Source organism: Scophthalmus maximus, chromosome 2 (genome assembly GCF_022379125.1).
Source record: "Scophthalmus maximus strain ysfricsl-2021 chromosome 2, ASM2237912v1, whole genome shotgun sequence".
Taxonomy (NCBI): Eukaryota; Metazoa; Chordata; class Actinopteri; order Pleuronectiformes; family Scophthalmidae; genus Scophthalmus; species Scophthalmus maximus.
In genome coordinates this window covers 3,341,160-3,361,448 of record NC_061516.1, presented here as the reverse complement: position 1 = coordinate 3,361,448, position 20,289 = coordinate 3,341,160, and the positions used below count along the sequence as shown (strand labels likewise).

General features: G+C 44.1%; 2 protein-coding genes, 1 long non-coding RNA gene and 7 other non-coding genes across 12 annotated transcripts; 7 read left to right on the top strand and 3 right to left on the bottom strand.

Moving 5' to 3' along the window:
- Positions 1–1,029: 1,029 nt before the first annotated feature.
- Positions 1,030–5,114, bottom strand: LOC118300994 (cytochrome P450 4F3). The gene is made up of 13 exons (XM_035625993.2): positions 4,865–5,114; positions 4,387–4,531; positions 4,173–4,226; positions 3,823–3,950; positions 3,506–3,627; positions 3,260–3,406; positions 3,029–3,152; positions 2,850–2,916; positions 2,632–2,761; positions 2,404–2,537; positions 2,235–2,299; positions 2,063–2,145; positions 1,030–1,959 (listed from the first exon to the last, which is right to left on the bottom strand). Exons 1-13 carry the CDS (start codon positions 5,066–5,068, stop codon positions 1,749–1,751), a joined length of 1,614 nt encoding a protein of 537 aa, XP_035481886.2. The 5' UTR covers positions 5,069–5,114; the 3' UTR covers positions 1,030–1,748.
- A 2,139-nt stretch (positions 5,115–7,253) lies between these two features.
- trnam-cau lies at positions 7,254–7,326 on the top strand. Its single transcript has one exon. It is a non-coding gene; the product is annotated as a tRNA-Met (tRNA).
- A 176-nt stretch (positions 7,327–7,502) lies between these two features.
- Positions 7,503–7,575, top strand: trnak-cuu. The gene has a single exon. It is a non-coding gene; the product is annotated as a tRNA-Lys (tRNA).
- Positions 7,576–9,744: 2,169 nt separating this feature from the next.
- On the top strand, positions 9,745–9,815 carry trnag-gcc. The gene has a single exon. It is a non-coding gene; the product is annotated as a tRNA-Gly (tRNA).
- A 334-nt stretch (positions 9,816–10,149) lies between these two features.
- On the top strand, positions 10,150–10,220 carry trnag-gcc. The gene has a single exon. It is a non-coding gene; the product is annotated as a tRNA-Gly (tRNA).
- A 119-nt stretch (positions 10,221–10,339) lies between these two features.
- trnag-gcc lies at positions 10,340–10,410 on the top strand. Its single transcript has one exon. It is a non-coding gene; the product is annotated as a tRNA-Gly (tRNA).
- A 2,143-nt stretch (positions 10,411–12,553) lies between these two features.
- LOC124849778 lies at positions 12,554–14,495 on the bottom strand. Its single transcript, XR_007030334.1, has 2 exons — positions 14,464–14,495; positions 12,554–13,797 (listed from the first exon to the last, which is right to left on the bottom strand). It is a non-coding gene; the product is annotated as an uncharacterized LOC124849778 (long non-coding RNA).
- trnag-gcc lies at positions 12,661–12,731 on the top strand. Its single transcript has one exon. It is a non-coding gene; the product is annotated as a tRNA-Gly (tRNA).
- Positions 14,496–15,258: 763 nt separating the features above from the next.
- Positions 15,259–15,340, top strand: trnas-cga. The gene has a single exon. It is a non-coding gene; the product is annotated as a tRNA-Ser (tRNA).
- On the bottom strand, positions 15,259–20,203 carry gpr180 (G protein-coupled receptor 180). Of its 3 annotated transcripts, none has more exons than XR_004790289.2 (11): positions 19,951–20,203; positions 18,885–19,028; positions 18,656–18,750; positions 18,460–18,565; positions 18,155–18,335; positions 18,005–18,054; positions 17,746–17,903; positions 17,458–17,655; positions 17,295–17,372; positions 16,793–17,111; positions 15,259–16,715 (listed from the first exon to the last, which is right to left on the bottom strand). XR_004790289.2 is itself a non-coding variant. In XM_035626760.2 (10 exons), exons 1-10 carry the CDS (start codon positions 20,087–20,089, stop codon positions 16,956–16,958), a joined length of 1,305 nt encoding a protein of 434 aa, XP_035482653.2. In that variant the 5' UTR covers positions 20,090–20,203; the 3' UTR covers positions 15,266–16,955. The 3 variants fall into 3 exon arrangements, 1 of the variants encoding a protein (XP_035482653.2); XR_004790290.2 differs by having other exon boundaries at positions 15,259–16,695; XM_035626760.2 differs by having other exon boundaries at positions 15,266–17,111.
- Between the last annotated feature and the right edge of the window lie 86 nt (positions 20,204–20,289).

Below are 20,289 nucleotides of genomic sequence, written 5' to 3'. Positions count from 1 at the left end.
GTTCGGGCTCCCACGCTCTTTAAAAAACAAAACAAGGATGATGTTAGATTCTCACTTTCCGTGATAATCTAACGTCATCCATGATTTGTTATGCGACAATTGTACCGTTCAGTTTTAAAACCCTGTGAAGCTGAACTGGGGTAAATATACCTTTGAAGTGACCATAGTAAGTAACATCTGGATCAGATACTTCCCACTCGATGGCAATGTCAGGACCGACTTTCCACATGACGCTGCCGATGGGGTCGCTCACGGGGAAACCGGAGCCAGGTTTGAGGATGAGGCCCTCCTTCTTGAGTACTAACATGTTTGCAAGGACGTAAAGAAGCTCAGTGCGGCCATTTTCTTCTCGGTACCACCTTTAAATGGACTCTGGTTATATTATAGGTAATGAATTTAGGAATTAAGTTTAAGTAGGTGAATTTACCTGGAAAAAATAACACCCGCCCGAGTCTCAGGTTGTAAAGCGAATGTCTCGTGTGTCATTTACATTAGTATAGCGTAAATATTCTATGGATTCAGATTCAACACTGACCTGGTTTTTAGTACGTTTTTATGTAAGTTAACTTACTTTTTACCCATCTCTTTAATCTTTAGTCTACTTTAAAAAAAAGATATATAATAATATATATATATATATATAATCAATTAAATTTTGCTTCACTCTATAATCTTTTTCCCCGGTGTTCTTCAAATGTCATAATAATAGGATATTAAGATGTTAAGGAAAGCAAATGCTTAGGAATAATTATAAGGTGGGGTGGGGATGGGGGCTCTGTTGACGACAGGAAATAAAACCTGCCCCACCTTAAATACAGTATGTACATGATTCTGGGTGGGGCGGGTGGAAAACCACAATGGCAGCAGCTGTCACATAAAAGCTAAAAACATTGCAGGTGAAATATCCAAACTTTAAAATGAAAAACGAATCACCTCCATTGGTGAAAAGTGAAGGAAAAAGCAGCTCGGGGTGTGAAAGTGAAACCAACATAGATCCGCCCCCACAGCGAGTTTACAATAAAAAAATTATTTTCATAAATCTGCCTTTATTGTTGGCTGTTCGCTGTGGATGTGTCTGTTTAATAACAGTTTCTGATAACAGCGTCTTTAAAAATAAAAAAAAATCATAATTTTACATGCCACGCTAAATCCAAATGCGGCACTTATCTGCCACCTACTGTCCAAATGTTGTTACTGCAGCCAGAAAATTTCAAAACTGCTCTCAGTACTTTTTTTTGAAAGGGAAAAAAACTGGCTGTATGAATTAATAACAGCACATTTAGGCCCAATAAATACACCCCCTTCTGAAACTCAAGTGCTTTAGTTTTTGATTGATTATTATGGCTGTTTGATTATTAAGGCAGAAATTAGTGGTGTTAAATCTGGTGATGTTAAGATTCCTTCTGTCTGTGCTACATTTGAGTCACGCTGCTGTTATACTTTCGTGTAATTTGACCCCATAGACAACAAATTTTTAACTTATTTTATCTGGCTCACTCAAAAATATACAAATGTTGAGAAGAGTAGCTTCTCAACATTTGTAAAATGTAAAATAAATTGTGTTTCCCATTATGCATTATTACATTAAACATGTAAAGAGATAGGAATGACATTCTACATGGTGTGAAACAGTCAATACGTTTTAAACATAAACTCCTTTGTCCCAGTTATTCAATGCTGATATCCAACATAACTGACTTTCATGGTGGCCCTGAAGTGCACATAATGGATTAAAACAGTGCTTCGGCCTATGGTTCCTCCACGCCGGGTGTCGTCAGAGGCTCCAGCCGCAGCCACAGGCCTCCCTCAGCCCGCAAGACGAGCTGGGGGACACGACGAATGCCCCCGGAGCTGGTCCCGAGTTCTGGGTTCACTCCGAGGGTCAGGCGAAACCTGAGCAGGGTCAACGCCACAACGACTCGCAGCTCTGCCAGGGCGAACTTCTGACCAATACAGTTCCTGTGAATACACACACACACACACACAATAACCAACACATTCTGAGCTATGTCAGGTCTTATTCGGTTTGGTTCAAAGTGTAGATTGCTTGAGGACACTGTACCTGGGGCCTGAAGAAAAGGGAATGAACGCGTGAGACGGACGTTTTTTTGTGTTGGATGGGTCAAAACGAAGAGGATCAAACTCCTGGCAGAGAGTAAATCACACAGCTTGAACATGACAGAGCTGCATGAAAGTGGAAATACAAATTAAGATCAATTTCGTTCATTTCTTACATTGGGGTTTGTCCAGACGGTGGGGTTGTGGTGTGTTCCGTAAATACTGACCAGACAAATGGCACCTGGGGAGAATTTACGAGAAATGACGAAGAGGCTCAGCTGTCTAAACCTCTAACATCTATTAAAGAAACTTTTTTAAAAAAAGCTAAGAGTCTGTCCGTCTCACCCTCTGGAACCGTCCGGCCCCCTGGAAGCGCCATGTCCTGGGTGTATTGCCTCGTTACGGCCTGCACAGGAGAGTGGAGTCGGAGGCTTTCTCTGATGCACATGGTGGTGAAGGTGAGGTTGGACAGATCCTCCCTTTTTTTTACAAAGAGATGAGTGAATCTTCATTTCTGCGCGTCAGTTTTTTTGTTTTTTTTCATGTGTGTGTTTGTGTTATTTTTTCTCTGACCACTCTATTGCATGTCTGTCTCGTCCTTGCATCAGATCCATCACTTCTTGCCTGCATTTCTCCTGAAAGTGCGCATGGCGCGCCAGATTATAGAGGGTCCAGCAAATCGCGCTGGCTGTGGTGTCATGACCTGAGGATTTCATTTAAATTATAATTTCAAATAATATGTCTTCTCCTCGCTACTCGAAGTAATGTAGTCGGCTTTTGAACTGCCTCACCTGCGAACATGAAGGTGTTTGCCTCCGCCTGTATCTCCTCATCTGTCAGGCCTAGTCCGTCGTCATCCTGCAACACACCAGATATTTTGCGAACACAATAATACATAACACCCCGGATCTTTTCAACCACTGTCCCTGCCCTCACTGTCTGTTTTCATTCATCCATGCTTCTCTCCTACCTTTGACTGCAGTATGAGGTCCAAAAAATCCTTCCTTCTCTGTGGCGCTGTGGTGAAATCTGTTTCCGCCCCCGTCTGCTGGTTGATGAGGGTGCGACGCTTCTGAACCACTTCACTGGTGAACCTGCAAACACCAAGTTTACCCGGACGTAAAAGACCTGTGCTAAAGGATACACTGTGCTACTTTAATGTGAGAAAGGTCAATAGGTCACACTCGTGCATGCACTGTACCCGTGTACGACACTTAAGGCCTTCTTGAACTTTTTCCCCTGCTGTGTTTTCCAGTAAAACCAGTCCCAGTGGTGTAAAATCTTGAGGCGACGGTCTATTATCAGGTCACTGAGCTCCACGATGGCTGACACGTACTCACTGGTCAACCTGGAAGGAGAACATTCTCAAAAAAAATAGTACAGTACGACACAAATTGAATATAGGCGTGTGGAAGAAATGGTCAAGTGGTCGAGTGGGCATCCTCACTCCTGACAGTTGCTGTTGTAGCTAAAGACACATTTCAGTAAACTGTCCAGTGTCATCAGAGTGACATGGTCAAACATCTCCATGTTGGCTCTGCCCTCTGCCACCAGGCAGCGCCATTTACCCTGATAGACAAACGGGGAGAGAGACGGTGGACAGTTTTACACGGTCATGGATACGTAAAATCAGTATTGACCATGCATGCTATAGAATCTGTCACTCATGTATACACAACACCACTTGTGTGTATTCTGCAGCTCTGTGTGTGTGTGTGTGTGTGTGTGTGTGTGTGTGTGTGTGTGTGTGTGTGTGTGTCTCACATGCATGGTGTCGGTTGAGGTGTTGAACGTGGCGACGTAGCTCTTCAGAATGTCAAAATGAAAAACTGGAGTCAGCAGCCTCCTCCTGCGAAGCCACTCCTCCCCGTTGCTTAGCAACAGACTCCGTCCTGGCACATGAGAGGGACACGGTTTGGAAGTGAGGATGACAGTAAACTGGAATTTTGAAGAGGAAATGGTGACACACATGGTGTTGTCCTGTTCAGACTTAGAAATCATTCGACTGCTTTGTCGTTTCCTTGAGTGTTGTGAAATATGCAACTGCTGCTGTTTACGACTGAACTGTAAAAAAAAAAATTCTTTTTAAAAAAACTAAAAAAAAATTGACTCACCAAGCCATGGACGCAGATGGCCATAGATGAGCTCATCTTTCACTGTAATGCTGGCTTGAAGAAATAAAGGAGTGAGGACGAAATGGACAGAGAAGGAAAAAACAAAACACCGAGCATTAAATTAAGGTGGTTTTAACGCTGAGGTAACTCCAGTTAACACTTCTACTGGTCCGGGGATACCATATCTAATTTTGCTGATGGTGTGTAACCCTACCTGATGCCATTAGTAGAGGTTTGACATAGTCTGGGTGGAAGACTCTGACAAAGTGATAGAAAGGACCGAGGAACCAGCTGCAGGAGTGTTTGTACGTCTGCACCAGCTCGTCCACCTGGAGGAGACCTTCCTCCGTGCTCTGCATCTGAGACAGAAAGATATCAATTATTTCGTTTTTAAATCAGTAAATATTACATGTGATTTCATTTGTAACATTGAATAATGTCCTTTAAAGTTGGATGAACTCTGTCTGATTTGAAGGTTCTGGTAGGTCGAAGTTTCATTGCTTTGCCGACTTCTCATGCAGAATGGTATCGAAAAAGAGGACATTCTGTAATCTGGTAATATTTTGCAGCACAAAGCACATCCTGTGTCACTGAGAAATCAATATACGTTTCCTGATGTGTCTTTCATCGTGATGACAATATACAACTGATAAATTAGACTAGTTGTTTGTGTCAGTGTGTGTTTGTCCTACCTGGCCCATGTGGCCCATCAGCCAAGAGTCTGCATGTGGCCTGCAGAAACAGGACAGTCTGTGCGTGTACCAGGCGTGACGCGCCAACAGCCTCGCCATCCAAACCGCCACCAAGGCAACCAGGCCTATGCCGACCACGGCCATGATCTGACAGAGGCCGGCCCAGCTGAGGACCCAGGAGAGGACACCCTGCAGGAGAGACATCCTGGGACAGAGCGGAGGGTATCCAGAGGTCTGGCTCTGACAGCGGCTGTGTTCACAATGAGAAGTTGGTGATGATGTTGAAACAGGCAACCGGGTTCACCCGTTCCCATCATTATTACAACAGGAACCACAGCTGCTGTAACCCTTGTTGTTTACTGTCATATAAGTTTACGCCACTCCAACCTGATGCAACATCTGTGCTCGATGTGTTGGCCAATCTTCAACTTCAAGGCAGATTTACCTTGTCGTTTACTAAACTTCAGTCATTCAAGATTCAGTCTACATAAGCAATTTTATTTCTGAAAAGCGATGTTTGCCTTTGTAGTCACCAGATACAGGCTAAATATTGCATATTGACAAGATGTGCTTATGACGTTCCAAATCATTTTCCCAACCTTTGCCTCCTGACCCCTCAAAATTATGCAATATCTATTGTGTCAGCAGTTCGACAATAAATCTGACGCCATATTTCGTTTCAATTCACATCCTATCGCACAATCCCTGTAGGATCAAAGGCGCACACACACACACACACACACACACACACTCCTTTGATCTGGGATTTTCATTGCATATAGGTGGTGTTGCACCCTCATCAGACTGAGAGACTCTCTTCTGGACTTTCTTCAGGATTATCATTTTCTCCTTCTTCTTTGGATTATATACAATATATACAGGAACTGTGATGGATTTAGCATATTGCATGCTGGAATGCACCTGGATAAACAGTCTAAACTCAGGAAACTCAGGAACTGGACGCGCATCCCTCCTTTGACTGCTGCACTCTCGCCTGACACCCCGGAGTGATTGTCGTCACCAGACCTTTGGATCCACACACTTTTTCCACAGATAATATTACAGATTGTTCCGTTTATGACATGTCAAAAAAAATTTGAAGACCAAGTTAGTATTTTTAGATGTATTTTGTTGGGGGGGAAAAAGGCCCAAATGTTGAGTTTGCTATCATTGAAAAGTAGGAATATTGGCAAGTATTCACATTTACTGAGATACATTACAGTGGTACAGAGGTGAAGCATCGTTTGAAGTGTCTGTTCACCAGCTGGATGTCAACACCACGTGACGCTGCTGCATGTCGCAGCTCTTCTCCCATTGGCCGCCTCTTAATTTAAGGCGCTTCGGTGTCTGGGGGAGAGTTCACGGACTCATCATGCAGGAGCATCGTGTCTTCGAACTACTCGACGACAGTCGACGAGTTTTTTTTTTTTAGATTTAACTTTAACTGACGGAACCGCTCGTGTTATTGTCAGTTTGTGTCGAGGAGCGACACGTCTCGTGTGTGTCAGCAACTTTCGGCGACGCAGTGAGTAAACTGACCCGCTCCCGACAACCTGAGGCTGTGCAGGATGCTGGCCGAACCGCGACTATTTTCCCAGCCAAATATTAACGGTGGGTTTGTGTTTGGAGGAGTTAAAGAGCAACGTTTAAACTCAAAACATAAAAATAATTCATGCACCACAGTGGAAAGTATGTTGTGGAATGTTGCGAGTGGTGATTACCTCGACAGGTCCCGATTGTAAAAAGGAGGTGTTTGTGGTGCTATTGAGAATTCTGATAAAACTGTTAATCCAAGAAACGGTATCAACTTTGTGGAAATTGTTCTACAATGTTTAAGGCAGTAACTTTACGTCAGAATCTGACGCTGTCGCGGCATTGGCCGCTCGATCGTTGGTCAACGTCGCAGCCATATTAGGCCTGCTAACACTTATTAGCCGCCAGGGGGCGCTGCAGTTCGACTGGACAAATAAAGATCTACAACGTTTACTTTAGTCAACCGACTTTAATTTCAAAATGTTTGAAGTTAAATAAAATAAGCTATATATATTTACTATGAATAAGAATCCGAAATTCTAATTTAATTCGAAAATTCTAAATAAATTCTTAATTTTTTCAATGTATTTTCAACAGTTGTACTCCATATATTGCAAGACTCAGTATTGAGTCAGTATAGCCCTGTTACACTGAAGCCAGGAGAAGTACATGAAGAGTGTTGTTTTTCAACCGGTGCATGTGTGTGTGTGTGTGAGCGTGTGTGAGGTGGACATTTAGGGGAAGTACAACCAATTTACTCCTTTTCAGTATTTAACTTCTTTTGTCTAATTCTATCTGTGTAAGACATGTTGTAGTAGTATCTATGTAAAGACAACCTGTGAAGTTGGAATTGTCTGCCTCGTTGGCGCAGTAGGCAGCGCGTCAGTCTCATAATCTGAAGGTCGTGAGTTCGAGCCTCACACGGGGCAAGTGTTTTGCTTCTCATTGTTTTTGCGTTAGTTGCGGGGTGAGCACATGGTGTTTTTTTATGTTCAAGTGCCAGGAGATCGGTGTTCCCTCCATATGCTAGCAAACAGGAAACAAATACATATGCTAACCATTGTGCAACAGGCTTTATAATCGTTAGCCTTCGTAGTGAGAGCTAGCCCGGCTAGCTCAGTCGGTAGAGCATGAGACTCTTAATCTCAGGGTCGTGGGTTCGAGCCCCACGTTGGGCGCTAGCTTTTTTTCCCCCGCACACATTCTGTTTCCTGAACTAACAACAATGTTGATCATAAAAAAAAAATCATTAAATCATTAAAAAGCAATTGCATGCTACATTATCTCATTAAATCATTAAAAAGCAATTGTATGCTACATTATCTACAAAATGAAGTTCATAAATTGCACATAGCAGGTCCTTCACACTTAAAAAAAAAACATGTTTGTCTTCAGTTAATAATAATAATAATACTGTGTGTCATCAGGGTAGCAATGGAATGATATTACATGCTGGCTGATGAGGAGGCCAAGGGGAAGAGTGTAGAGGGTGAACAGAGTGGGGCCGAGAACCGACCCTCGGGTTCTCCACAGTGACAGTGTGACAGTGTGTGTTTGTGATTTTGCTCCTCCCAAGGAGACGTATTCTGTTCTTCCAGACAGGTAGGACTGGAACCAGCTCAGGGTGGAGTCAGAGAGTGCGATGGTTGTTTGAGGCGCTGAAAGAGAATGTTATGGTCAACCGTGTCAAAAGCTGCAGACAGATCCAGAAGGATCAGGAGCGATGGTGATCCAGTGTCAGCCACCATCAGCAGGTCGTTTGTGTCTCTGACCAGGGCTGTTTCGGTGCTGTGGGCGGAACGGAAGCCAGATTGGAACTTCTTAAATAGGGAGTGAGAATTAATGTGGTCCTGAAGATGTGCGGCGAATACTTTTTCCAGCACTTTGGACAGATATGGGAGGTTGGAAATGGGCCTTTATTTGGCGAGGATTTCTGGGTCTAAGGTGTGTTTTTTGAGGAGGGGTCTGATGACAGCAGTTTTGAGATCAGATGGAACATATCCAGCCTGGAGGGACGTTGGATTTTACCAGGGCTGTAGGAAAAGGGTCCAGGGTACAGGTGGAGCGTTTCATCCTGCGGATGGTGTCCTAAGAGAGCAGATGGTGACGACTATTTTCCTGAAGAAGATGATAAAGTTATTGCACTGCTGAAAAAAAAAAAAACACCCTGAAAACACCCATATAGTCTGCGCGATTATTTTTTTCAGACAGACAGAAAAGACAGAATTAGGGTGAAGAGTGTTGTTGTGCTACTGTTCATCCCCCGTGATCCAGGTTGACGCACTCACAGCCTGTCACATTACAGCTCGCACTGCAGGAGAAGGGTTCCACGTTGGTTCCCTGACCTGTCCAGGTATTCTGCCCTGGTGATAAACTAGAAAACCTACCCGACATAATGCTAGTGTGGATTTATTTTCAAAACAATAGTCAATTCAAAAAGCTTCTTAAAAGGAAAAGATGCCAACTAGTGAAAAATCATATTAAACAGTTCAAGGTGTAGGTGGGTTTACCTGCATGGTTCAAGGATGGTCGCAAGCCTCTGTAGTTTGTCCCACTCCGTTGTAGTCAGCATGGTTAGCTTTTGTTTCTGGGTTCTTCAGGAGATGAGAGATCATATACAGCGTCGAATTTACCTTATGGAAACGTCCTGTATAAGTGGCTCTCTTTTTTGCCCAAGTGCTGTTTGCTCCTGGTGTAGTTCCTCTGTATTAGCAGGGCTGTGTTTAAAATGACCCACTATTTTGTGACATTTTGCCAGCGTATCATTAAACCCACTGTCACTGAGGCAAACAGTGATGGTTCTTTGCAAAATGTGAGCAACACATGGCATATGCACAAATGGGAGCTGTCTGGCTGCAGCGATCATGGGCACTGTCTGTTCCAGTTGTGGTGACCTTTTGTTGAACTCCCCAGGCTTCTGCCACAGAGAGAAACTGCTGCATAGTGCCTGGTGGTCGTCTTCTGCACGGTTAGGGCGAAAGACTTAAGATGCCATTCCCTGTCAGTGACGTCAATAATGTGTGCAGTCACAACAACAAAATTTGTATTGCTGACCGAGGTCCAATGATCCCCAGTCACAGCAACACATTCGGCTTTCTCCAATAAATCTACTTTCGCTTGTTTTTCAGTGTCATGAATGAGTTTCAATTCATAATAACATCATATAAAATATTGGAGAATTCTGCTAAATTACTGAAATTTGATGGTTATTAACTGTGTATATTTTGAGGCATGTGGTTTGACTTCTTGGTGGCCCATTTCCCATTTGTCAACCTGGAGAATGCTCACTTCCCATGCTGCAACCACTGGGGGCGCTATTTTAACAGTATTCAATATTATGATGACAAGCATTGGTGGTTCAGTGGTAGAATTCTCGCCTGCCACGCGGGAGGCCCGGGTTCGATTCCCGGCCAATGCAACCTCCTTTTCATTTTTTTTCCAATTTCCTAGTCGGTACGCTTCACCATACTGCGTACGCTCTTTGGGTCCAGCAAGCAAAGGGTTGGTAAAAGTACAACCATTAAACTAATGGAAGGGTTAAAGTCTGACTCAAATAAAATTTACCCTCATTGTCCCTTTTTTGTCGCAGTAAAATGTTATGCCAGAAGCTGTATTGTAAAATATTTCATGTATTTGCTGGATATCTCCTCAAAGGAAACATTTGGATAGTTCATGGATATTAACTGTTGACATCCCCTGCTGCAGCCACCGGGGGGCGCTATTTAAACAGACTTATGTGATAAGGATGGCAGGCATTGGTGGTTCAGTGGTAGAATTCTCGCCTGCCACGCGGGAGGCCCGGGTTCGATTCCCGGCCAATGCAACTTCCTTTTCATTTTTTTTGCTTTGTAGCCCATTTCTCATTTGCTGATATGGAGAAGGAAGATGCAGTTGACTTCCCCTGCTGCGCAATTTAAACAGACTTATATAAGGTCATGACAAGCATTGGTGGTTCAGTGGTAGAATTCTCGCCTGCCACGCGGGAGGCCCGGGTTCGATTCCCGGCCAATGCAACTTCCTTTTCATTTATTTCCGATTTCTGGTTTCCGGTTTTCTGTTTGTGTTCAAAACAAGACACAACACAGCAGCAGTCCTTAGTCTACCGTCTGTTCATTAATTAACAGTTTCACAATTGAAATCTCTTGACTCGTCCTCAATGTGTGTTACTCTGATCAGTGACACGATTCAAAAACAGCTGTAAGTCCCATTGACCACTAGGGGGAGCTAAGTGACGATTACATGTGATTTCAGTGACAGGCAGCTGAGAGCAGGGCCCCCGCACACATGTGCACGTTTGACATGCAAGGCAGAGGAACGTCCCACATCATGGAGAAACATCATGTACCTCTGATCAGCAGCAACTTCCTGTTTCATCTCGAAGATCACCACGTCCTCTCCACGTCATCACTGCAAGGGGCAGTGGTGTAAACTCAAGCTTTTGATCCCACAGGTCTTGAGATGGCACACCAAATTTGATGTTGCTCGTGTGAATGAATTTGTGCAAATCTCTAAAATCCCAAGCGACAGGGTGAAGGGATCAGCAGTGGAAACCATGTTACAATCAAATCTGTTGTTAGGGCCCTTGAACGCCTCTGTCGAGTAAGACAAAGATGGGAAATACGTGTGCATGAAGGGAGGTGATTCAGCATGAAATGTTAATTCACATTATTACTGTCCCAGCACATCAGGAGGGTTAAATCGTATCGTAACAGCATTGTTCTTTACTGCCACTCTCTCTTCTCCCTATAAACAGAATCAGGTCTAACAATTACTTTACATTTGTAACACTACTTGTAAATGTGTAAAACCTCACTGTCTGATTATAGAAAGTTTAATGTACATTGTGCTTTCACCATTTTCTTTTTTTGTTTGTTTTTTGTCTATCTTTTCAGAGACTGCTTCTCCACCAAACAAACTGAGCATCACTGTCAGGAGCTGCTTCATACTTCTTCTTTGCTTTCAGTGTCTCTGGCTATGTCTCTGTTTGCAGCTTGGTTTCTAGAGTCTTATACAGTTGAGTTGGAACTGTGCAGGATCAGTGGGGCATTTGTCCTGACTGTGGAGAAGCTCTGGCTCCTCTGTACTGATGCCAGAGAGTAAGAGTGCCCATGTTTGGAGTCATCACTGTCTGTTATTATTGGTCCTCAATGGAAAAAAATTCCCATTAAAAAGTCATGAATAAATGAAAACAAATTTAAACAGATGAAATTGAAACAGGCGTCTCTGTAACAGAGTATAAGATGACGGAGTTAAATGAATGCAACAATAGCGCAACTGCGCCCTCTGCTGGTACAACAGCAGTGCATATACTGTGATTTGCCGATAGACCTGCACTGAGACTGTGATCCCAAGACCCATTCTCTTCGTCATTCCACTGTTTTGCACTGTGTTGCAGGGAATTTACTCAATAAAAACACCTGTGATCCACCTGGTCGTATGTGGTGTGTAGAAGTATCAGATCTCATCATCTACAGTAGTGCCCCGTCACATATCATTAAATACCCACACTATAATATGGTCCTCTATTGCACATCATACAACCTCTTCAGCTTGATGCATTACACCTTGGTGCCAAAATACGATTGAATTCTTTAAATATAACCCTAGTTGTGCTACACATTATGGTTTGTTTTACTTAAAACCTACGTATTCTTAACTTAACTGCACAGTGACTCATATAATTCCACTCTGTTAATTTTGAACTGTTGCAAAAGTTTTTTCATTATCATCACAAGCACTGTATATTTGTTTTTGTGTAATTTGAAGTTATTCAAGTCTTCTGGCCTCATGATACTTTTGGCTCCAGCCTCGTTTCAACAGGGTTGCTCTTGTCATAGGGAACAGTGAAGTGTGCACCAGTAGGTGGTAGAGTTGAGTCCACTTGTGAACCCAGAGGTGTTACTGTGTTTGCCATGTGGGTGTTGACAAAAGATGATTCAAAGAGACAGTTCACTCCGCTCGGTGCCCGTAACACACTGATAGGAAACAGATACCCAATGCCAGCCTAAAAATGCGACAGTTGTGCAACTGAATTTCCAATATACAAGTTGTCGACCCGTGAATTACACATTTCAAAGTCAGCTGTAAGTCCCATTGACCACTAGGGAGAGCTAAGTGGCGATTAAATGCGATTACGGTGTGATTTGACTTTTCTCAGTAGCCCATTTCTCATTTGCTGATATGGAGAAGGAAGATCCAGTTGACTTCCCCTGCTGCAGCCACCGGGGGCGCAATTTAAACAGACTTATGTGAAATCATGACAAGCATTGGTGGTTCAGTGGTAGAATTCTCGCCTGCCACGCGGGAGGCCCGGGTTCGATTCCCGGCCAATGCAACTTCCTTTTCATTCGTTCAAGGCCTCCGGTGTATGCGTGTCCTTTTCAAAGTGAAAAATCGAATGCCGCTCGGTAAAGAGAGAGAGAGAGCTGTGAACGGAGATGACGGTCGGGAGGGACCACGGAAAGATTGCTGAAGGTGTGTATATTAACATGGTTGTGTATATTAACAGGATCTGTGTATTAACAGGATGATGGAGGTGATATTGGGGGCAGATGGAGTTGGTGGGGGCTCCTAGAGGTTGCGGTTGGGGGAGGTCCAGAGAGGTTGCGGATGAGAATGCCGGGGGGAACGTCAGCCCCCCTGGCCCTCGGGAGAAATATAAGTAGGGGGTTATAGATAGGAGACAAAGATAAGTAGGGGGTTATACTAAACTTTTATCTGTAAACAACCTTAAAATTGAACTGCAGTCCCCCTCTGTTGCATCGTACAAAGCAACAGGTCTAAATGTGCTTTGCTTTGAATGATGCAGAGGGGGACTGTAGTTCAATTTTAAGGTTGTTTACAATTTGTATGCTCAAAGATCTGAAAAAAAGCAGAGAAAAAAGTTAGTTAAAAGTTACAAAGCAGACAACACAATTTTTTATAAACTACTATTATAATAATACCTTTACTTTCCTTTCCACAAAGACATCTTGTGAAGAAAAATATTTTTTTTGGGATGTATGCCAAGACAAACTTTTTCTTCACAAAGTTTCGACACAAGGGGAAGTAGCGTAATATACTAAACAACAAAGTACACCTTGATCAAAAAGTTAAACTATATACATTTTAATATTCATATTGGTCTGCGGAAGAACATGTAGGCATGAATCATTTAGAGTTATCCTGACTGCACCATGTGACCGCATTTTAACGTTAAATATTAATCCATAGACCATCTCTAACACACAGGAAAGGCTTCACGACAGGACTTGTGTTTTTTATGATCTCATACGTGAACACTTTCATCACGGAGGTCGAGCTCCTTGGTCCGGTTGAATAGAACGGCGGAGATGCTTGACATTCCTGCACAGGGTCAGGCTCATGGTGGAGCACAGCAGGCGTAAACTCCGGAGCGCCACCTGGAGGAGCAAAGAGGATTCTGGTTAGAGTCTGTTTTTAATTTGACAAAACTTTTTCCTCGCAATATACTAAACAAAGTTTCTTAACATTCATCCACCTTGATCAAAATAAGTTTAACTTTATACGTTTTTTTACAGTCACATTGGTCTGTGGATGTACTCGTGTGCATGTATTTCTTTTGAGCTATTCTGACTGCACCATGTAACCACATTTTAATGTTAAATGTATTGTACACTTGTACTGTTTATTTAACAACTCAAAAACACAGCTTCTTTTCACAATTACGAGCTGAACGTGTTGGAGTTTTTTATACAGTTGTTTGCCTCTAGATCCCAAACACCGATGGCACTTATAGTGATGATAACATAACAAAATGAATCTGATACATTTGTTGATTCTTAAGTTATTCTATCTCTGAGAGCCAAACTATGTTTCACAGTTGTTTTTTTCATCATTCTTTACCCCGGATGCAGTCTTAATTTTCTGAGTTTAATATTAAAGCTTGGCTGCAACATCTAAAAAAAAAATCTGGTCATCAGGTCAGTGTGAATGATCTCATCACATTAACTTCTTCTGTCAGTATGACATCACTTCAGCTTCCCTTCATTACAGTTTGATCAGTGAAAAATCTGCACCTACACATTTAAAGTTGAAGATGTTCTCACCAAATGTTTGTTCCCCATTCGCCGGCTCCTGGCGGAAGTGACGACTGGAAATCAGGAAGTGGAGGATTCCGATTGAACGTATAGGAAAAAAAGGTGGCGGGCGACTTGGAACGTACCAAGTTTGAGGCCACAGGGGTGAAGTTTGTTTCTGTAACACAAACTATTTTTAAAGTCCAAACAACCTGAAACATACTTGAGAATTACTGTTTTTTAAATTATTTTATTTTATCAGATTTGATAATTCAGTATTTGATTTTCTTTTTCGGGTTAAACAGGTTTTCTGTTTGTGTTCAGACACAATACATCTGCAATTATGAATCCATCGTCTGTTCATTTATTTTGAGTTTCACAATTTGACTGAGTGAAAAAAAGAAAGTTAAATCAAAAATGTAATGCTGGTAAAGTGAACCGATCGACAAGCTCAAATGTTTTCATCGGCGTGAGGGAAGACAGCACACACACCTATGCACTTGAAAATAAATAATATATGTTCCACCACTTGCTTTTTTATTGCTAAAAACTTTAAAACGTCGCCTTAGTAAATCTATGCCTGCATCTCATGTTCAAATATCAAATCACGACGCCATCAACCGACGTTGGCGGATTCGCTAAAGGATTGGTTTTGCCATCGAATAATTTGCCTCTGCTGCGTGAGTATTTCACTGGCGTGTATGATGAAGCTTTACATAAAGCATAAACACTGGAAACATAATTCACAATAGCAGATTAATATCAACGATACAAAGGTTTTCCTGCAAGCGGTAGAAATAGGGGTTTTCAGAGCAGTAAAGGACAGTCACGGTGGCCGAGAGGTTAAGGCGTTGGACTCGAAATCCAATGGGGTTTCCCCGCACAGGTTCGAATCCTGTTCGTGACGATGTTCCATTTTCTTTTAGCGTCGCCGGTAGATACAAGGTTTGGAATCGGCAGGATTCGTTTGGACCCGGATTGAGTTGCTGATCTCAGGACGAGCTTGAATTTGAGTTGCCGGGCAGATTGCAAGGCAGCTTCTTCTTTTTTTTTTATCAACCAACGGAATGGAACTTTACAGTGTTTTAGACACATTAAAAAATAATGCCATTAATATTGTTTGATTTTTAATGAACTTCATAAAAATCATTTGGTGTGCCCATCCGTTTCTTTTAAACAGCATGGGCTCTCCTCTCGGTTGTTCTGTCTCTTCTCGTGACTCCCAGACGGACTCCATGATGTCGACATCAGGGACCAGATCATCTGGCCTCATCGTCATGCTGCAAAAATAAGCAGGATATGATTCCAACCAGACGCCTCCTGATGGATGGATCAGAATCTACAGTACTAGGGTGCTTTCGACAGGGAGTTTAAATGTGTGCCACGGTCACAGTGATCTGCATCAAAAATCCTTAAAAGTAAATGTCCCAATGACTGCGATATTTTAGGTTCAGATCCATTTACTTTGCTTTGGTATGTGTTTTATTACCTTACAATTACCTTGTTACAGCTGTCATGATCACAGTGTTCATATTTCCCCAGGTTACAGATAATAAATACTTGTAATATATGGAAACTCAAGAAGAAGGGTGACTGTACACTTCTGTTTTCTTTCAAATAAAATTCATGATATAATATTCACACAGTACAACCAGAGGCTTCATATTTTGCTGTTGTCAAAGTATAACGAGATTGTCATTGTGGGATAAAATAAAAATTATAGAGTATGCGTTCTCCTTCACCCATATGAAGGGTACATTTAGCACAGAACACATACGTTTGCGATGCAAACCAGAAAACAAAGATGGATCAGATTGCACATTTTGTGATGAACAAACCAACCGCAAAGGCTCATATTCAAGTGTATCATCATAACTCAGGGGAAGAATATGAATTAACCTGATCTGCTTCTTTCACATGAGAACATATATAATAGGATAAGTCATGCAGTGCGTCTCCAGCTACACAGTTTATATCATTTCAAAAAGTGCAGGTTCTCAGCTCCAAACAACCGTCGTTTCCTTCTGCACGCTCACGTGTAGATCCTCCATTGTTGACTTCTACCTCACCAGCAGACGCATCCTCAAAATGGTGACGCTGGCGATCCATCCTCCTCAGTCCTCTTGTTCCTGTCCTTTGAAGTTGTACGTCAGCTGTCAGGTTGAGACATCCAGAATGTAGCGGAGAGCACGAGACACCAGTTGAAAGCCTCATGCCTCTTCATCGGAGTGGTCTAGTAAAACCTTTGCCTCCTTCCCAGCACTGTCAGAAATCATCTGTCACTTAGAGGTAGGGTGTTGCTGTCAGTATCATCATCTGCTCATTCTCTGACCCGTGCTATTGTTTCCTGCGAACTTACTTGCTAGTGTCCACGGTTATTCTCGCAGGAAGCCGTGAACAGCGAAGGAGCAGCGCTCCTCGTCTTCTTACTCCCTCCTCCGGCAGGGTGGGGGGTGCAGGGAGGAGAAGCCTCTGTGTCATAGCGTGTTCTCCCCCGAAAAAAAGCGCAACAGCGGATGTGCTCAGTAGCGCCCCCTCTGGCTCGCCCTGGACATGGTAAGCGGCAGAGACACCGAGGAGAGAGAGGAGACCTCCCAGTAGAGAGAGCGAGAGAGGAAGAGCTGGTAGAGGATCACCATGGAGATGGACTGGCACAGGATCACACCGATAGTCACCACCTACAGAAAGAGGAGACACAGTCGAGAGTTATGACTCCGCATGGACTGTAGACCGTCAACGTGGTGCCAAAGGTCACCCAACCGGTCCTAGAATCACAAACCCAAACTGTTTTGTCACTTCACGTTGGTGCTTCTGCTAAAATATTGTTTTGTGTGTGTGTGTGTGTGTGTGTGTGTTCAGACCTTCCCCCTCTGGTGCTCGTTGAAGATAACGGACATGAGGACGAGGACCGGGTGAGAGAGGAACCACAGGAAGCAACCCTGCAACGGAAAACCACACGACCACCATGAGGAGCCGCGGGGGAATGTTTGTTCAGGCTGGGGGCTTGTGAAAGGTGCAGTTCACCTTGGCGAAGGTGAGGTAGAAGTCTCTCTTAAGTGTGCTCCTTTCGGTGGCGATGATCTGGTAGAGGACGGAGGCCAGCAGCAGGGCCAGGAAGACTCTGAGAGCCATGAGGAGGACACCTGCCAAACTTCGCTGGGCGTGATAGCTGTGATGTTCACCGCCTGACTCAGAGTATTGCTCCCACAGCAGCAGCGCTCCCTGAAAGAAAAAAATCAGATCAGGATCAGAGTTCAAAAAGCATTATCAGCCTTAAATACTTACTCTAATGAAGCTTGTGTTCCTGCGTACCTGCGTAACGACGCCGCCGACAGCGACGGCCGTGGAGGCTGGAGAGTGTTCCCACTGCAGAGGTCTGGCCTGGGGCTTCCTGCCTCGACTCAGAGTCCAGCCCACACACAGGCTCAGTATCATGTACAGCATGGACACCTGGGACACCATATCCCAGACTGCACCGGGACAAGAACCGAAAGAGTCCCCTCGAACTTCAGAAGCAGATATACAAACATAGACGGGAAGAAAAGTGTGTGTTTGAGAAAGAGGAACTCACACTCTGCCAGGCTGCCCACCAGAGGAATACCGACACCGTCTCGAGAATACCTGCACACAAAGAGGGAGCGGGAAACACCGCTGCATTATTTCATATTCTCCATATTTATTCAAGGGCAGTCAAATACGATGTGCTGAAAAAAAAGCCGACCTGGACAAGTGGATGTAGTTGCAGAGTGCAGAGCAGCCCTGCAGCGCCAGCGCTGTGGTGAGCACTTTGAAGACGGTGTGCATGGGGCCTCCTTTCCTCAGGGCCTGGTGCAGAGGCTGGATGTAGATGCAGCAGGCGATGAAGTAGGCCAGCAGCAGCAGGAAGTAGAAACTGTGGAGACCTGTCGGAGAGAACGTCAAGACGATGAGGGGTTTTTAAATTTACACTTCCTGCCTGGAAATTTCGGCTGCATTACACCGACAGCCCATCGGACCGTGGCGGTGGGAGCGTCCGCGATGTCTGACCTGCCTCCTCTGCACTGAAGTGCTCCAGAGGATTTCCAGCCGAGTCTGCATTGAACAGCAGGACGGTGAAGCTGAGATCAGCGTGAGACGGGATCACTGCACTCTCCTGCACGAGAGACAGACGGGAAAAGAGTCAGCGAGCGTTACAACCTGAAACGAGCGGAGGGGCTTGTTTCATCCGCGAAGATGCTGTTACCTGACACGTGTATCTATCCGCGTACAGGGCCCGCCAGGCTGTCGGGGAGGACTGGCGAGGCATTGTCTGGTTGTGCTCTTCTTGACCGAGAGGAACTGAAAACAGGATGAGGAAGGATGAGGAGAGGAGAGCGAGACGACGTGGAGGAAAGAGAGCAGAGGAGTCAGAGGAATACACCAATCCACCATGTGCATCGCATCAGAGGTGAGCGGCACGGCCGGTTCCTTACTGGAGAGGTAGGCTCTGGCGAGCCGCTCCGTGCAGCTGAGGTTGTCCAGGTCCGAGTCCACATCGTGGTACAGCAGCAGTCTGGACTCCTTCTCCGTGGCCAGAGCAGTGTTTTCCAGGCGACACACCAACAAACCATTATCACCTATACAGAGACGAGAGGCCGGAAACATGTTTATTTTCTCATTTCAAGTTCTATATATTTAATTGTTGTGTATATGTAATGTTTACATTTATTTATAATTACTTACAATAAAGTTTATGTAAAAAAGTCATACTTTCAATTCTGCTGGCGTTCTATGTGACATTGGACTTTGTATGTCACGTCAACATTTGTCTTCCTCTACCCAAGACAGATCTTCATCTTATATTCGAACACAACCTCGTCCCAGATTTGCCAGATCAATTTAGTGGGGCCTTGAGATGAATGGATGGGCCCATTGACTTCAAAAATTCAGGATCAAAGGTCTGAATGGGTTAATAAATTAATTCCAACCAGTCTCTGGTCCCAACTTCGTCAGATGTGAGGATCTCTGGTTTATATGCTGCAAACTGAATATTTCTGAGGTTGAACACACTGAAGTCTGAGGTTTCAGGGGCCGGAGGACTTAAGAAAAAAAAAAGAAATCAGATAGGAGAGCAGCCTGACTCTTGCGCGGTCACATGCTCGAAGAGAAGCAGAATCCAAATGATGTGAGCCTCAACTAAACTTAGATCAACCATAGATCAATGGCTCAACACAATTTTTTTAACTAACCAATCCTGCAGCAAGCATCCACCCTGCTGACGTCACCAGCTCAGTGAGGAGTGGATTTGACCCCTGACCCCACAGAAAGTTTGCTTAAATATTCCTGTAGCATTCACTGGGGAAGATGCTTAGAATAATAATATCCACTGGCATTTGGACACATGCTACTGATGAAGTGCAGGCTAACACCCATCAGGCTGGAGAACAGGATAAATAAAATGATCTATCAATATCAACATGTTCACACAGACAGTATAATATCAATACACTCGGTGCTGATGTGACACGTTAGCAGCAGCAGCACCACCACCTCAGTTACCTTGGTACATGAATTTAGTGATGAACTGGCCGCTCTGCTGTCGCGCCGCGTCGCTCCTAAAAAGTCCCGTCACCGTCTTCCCGCAGGCCTCCGAACCGAGCAGCACCGCGGCCACGAGCGCGGCCAGAACATGCGCCATTTGTCCCGCGGGTCACTTTCAACGTTATCGACTCACAACTCGTCCGATCATCGATTCAATGAGCCACGACAGCCAGATGCAGCCCAGCGGCGTCAAGTTGGACCAACTAACCCAGGGTCACGACCGGAACTCAGGCGTTCCTGCTCTCAAATAAAAGCCGTCGGCTGTATAAATAATATTCAGGTTTCACATTCAAATGT

Coding starts and splice junctions, on each gene's coding strand:
- LOC118300994 (XM_035625993.2), bottom strand. CDS start 5,068: ATGTCTCTCCTGCAGGGTGTCCTCTCCTGGGTCCTCAGCTGGGCCGGC. Junction 3,407..3,505: donor TACAACAGCAACTGTCAGGA/GTGAGGATGCCC, acceptor TTCTCCTTCCAG/GTTGACCAGTGAGTACGTGT. Junction 3,153..3,259: donor GCCTTAAGTGTCGTACACGG/GTACAGTGCATG, acceptor TGGTGTTTGCAG/GTTCACCAGTGAAGTGGTTC.
- gpr180 (XM_035626760.2), bottom strand. CDS start 20,089: ATGGCGCATGTTCTGGCCGCGCTCGTGGCCGCGGTGCTGCTCGGTTCG. Junction 18,336..18,459: donor CTTCAGTGCAGAGGAGGCAG/GTCAGACATCGC, acceptor TCTCTCCGACAG/GTCTCCACAGTTTCTACTTC. Junction 17,656..17,745: donor TCGGCGGCGTCGTTACGCAG/GTACGCAGGAAC, acceptor TTTTTCTTTCAG/GGAGCGCTGCTGCTGTGGGA.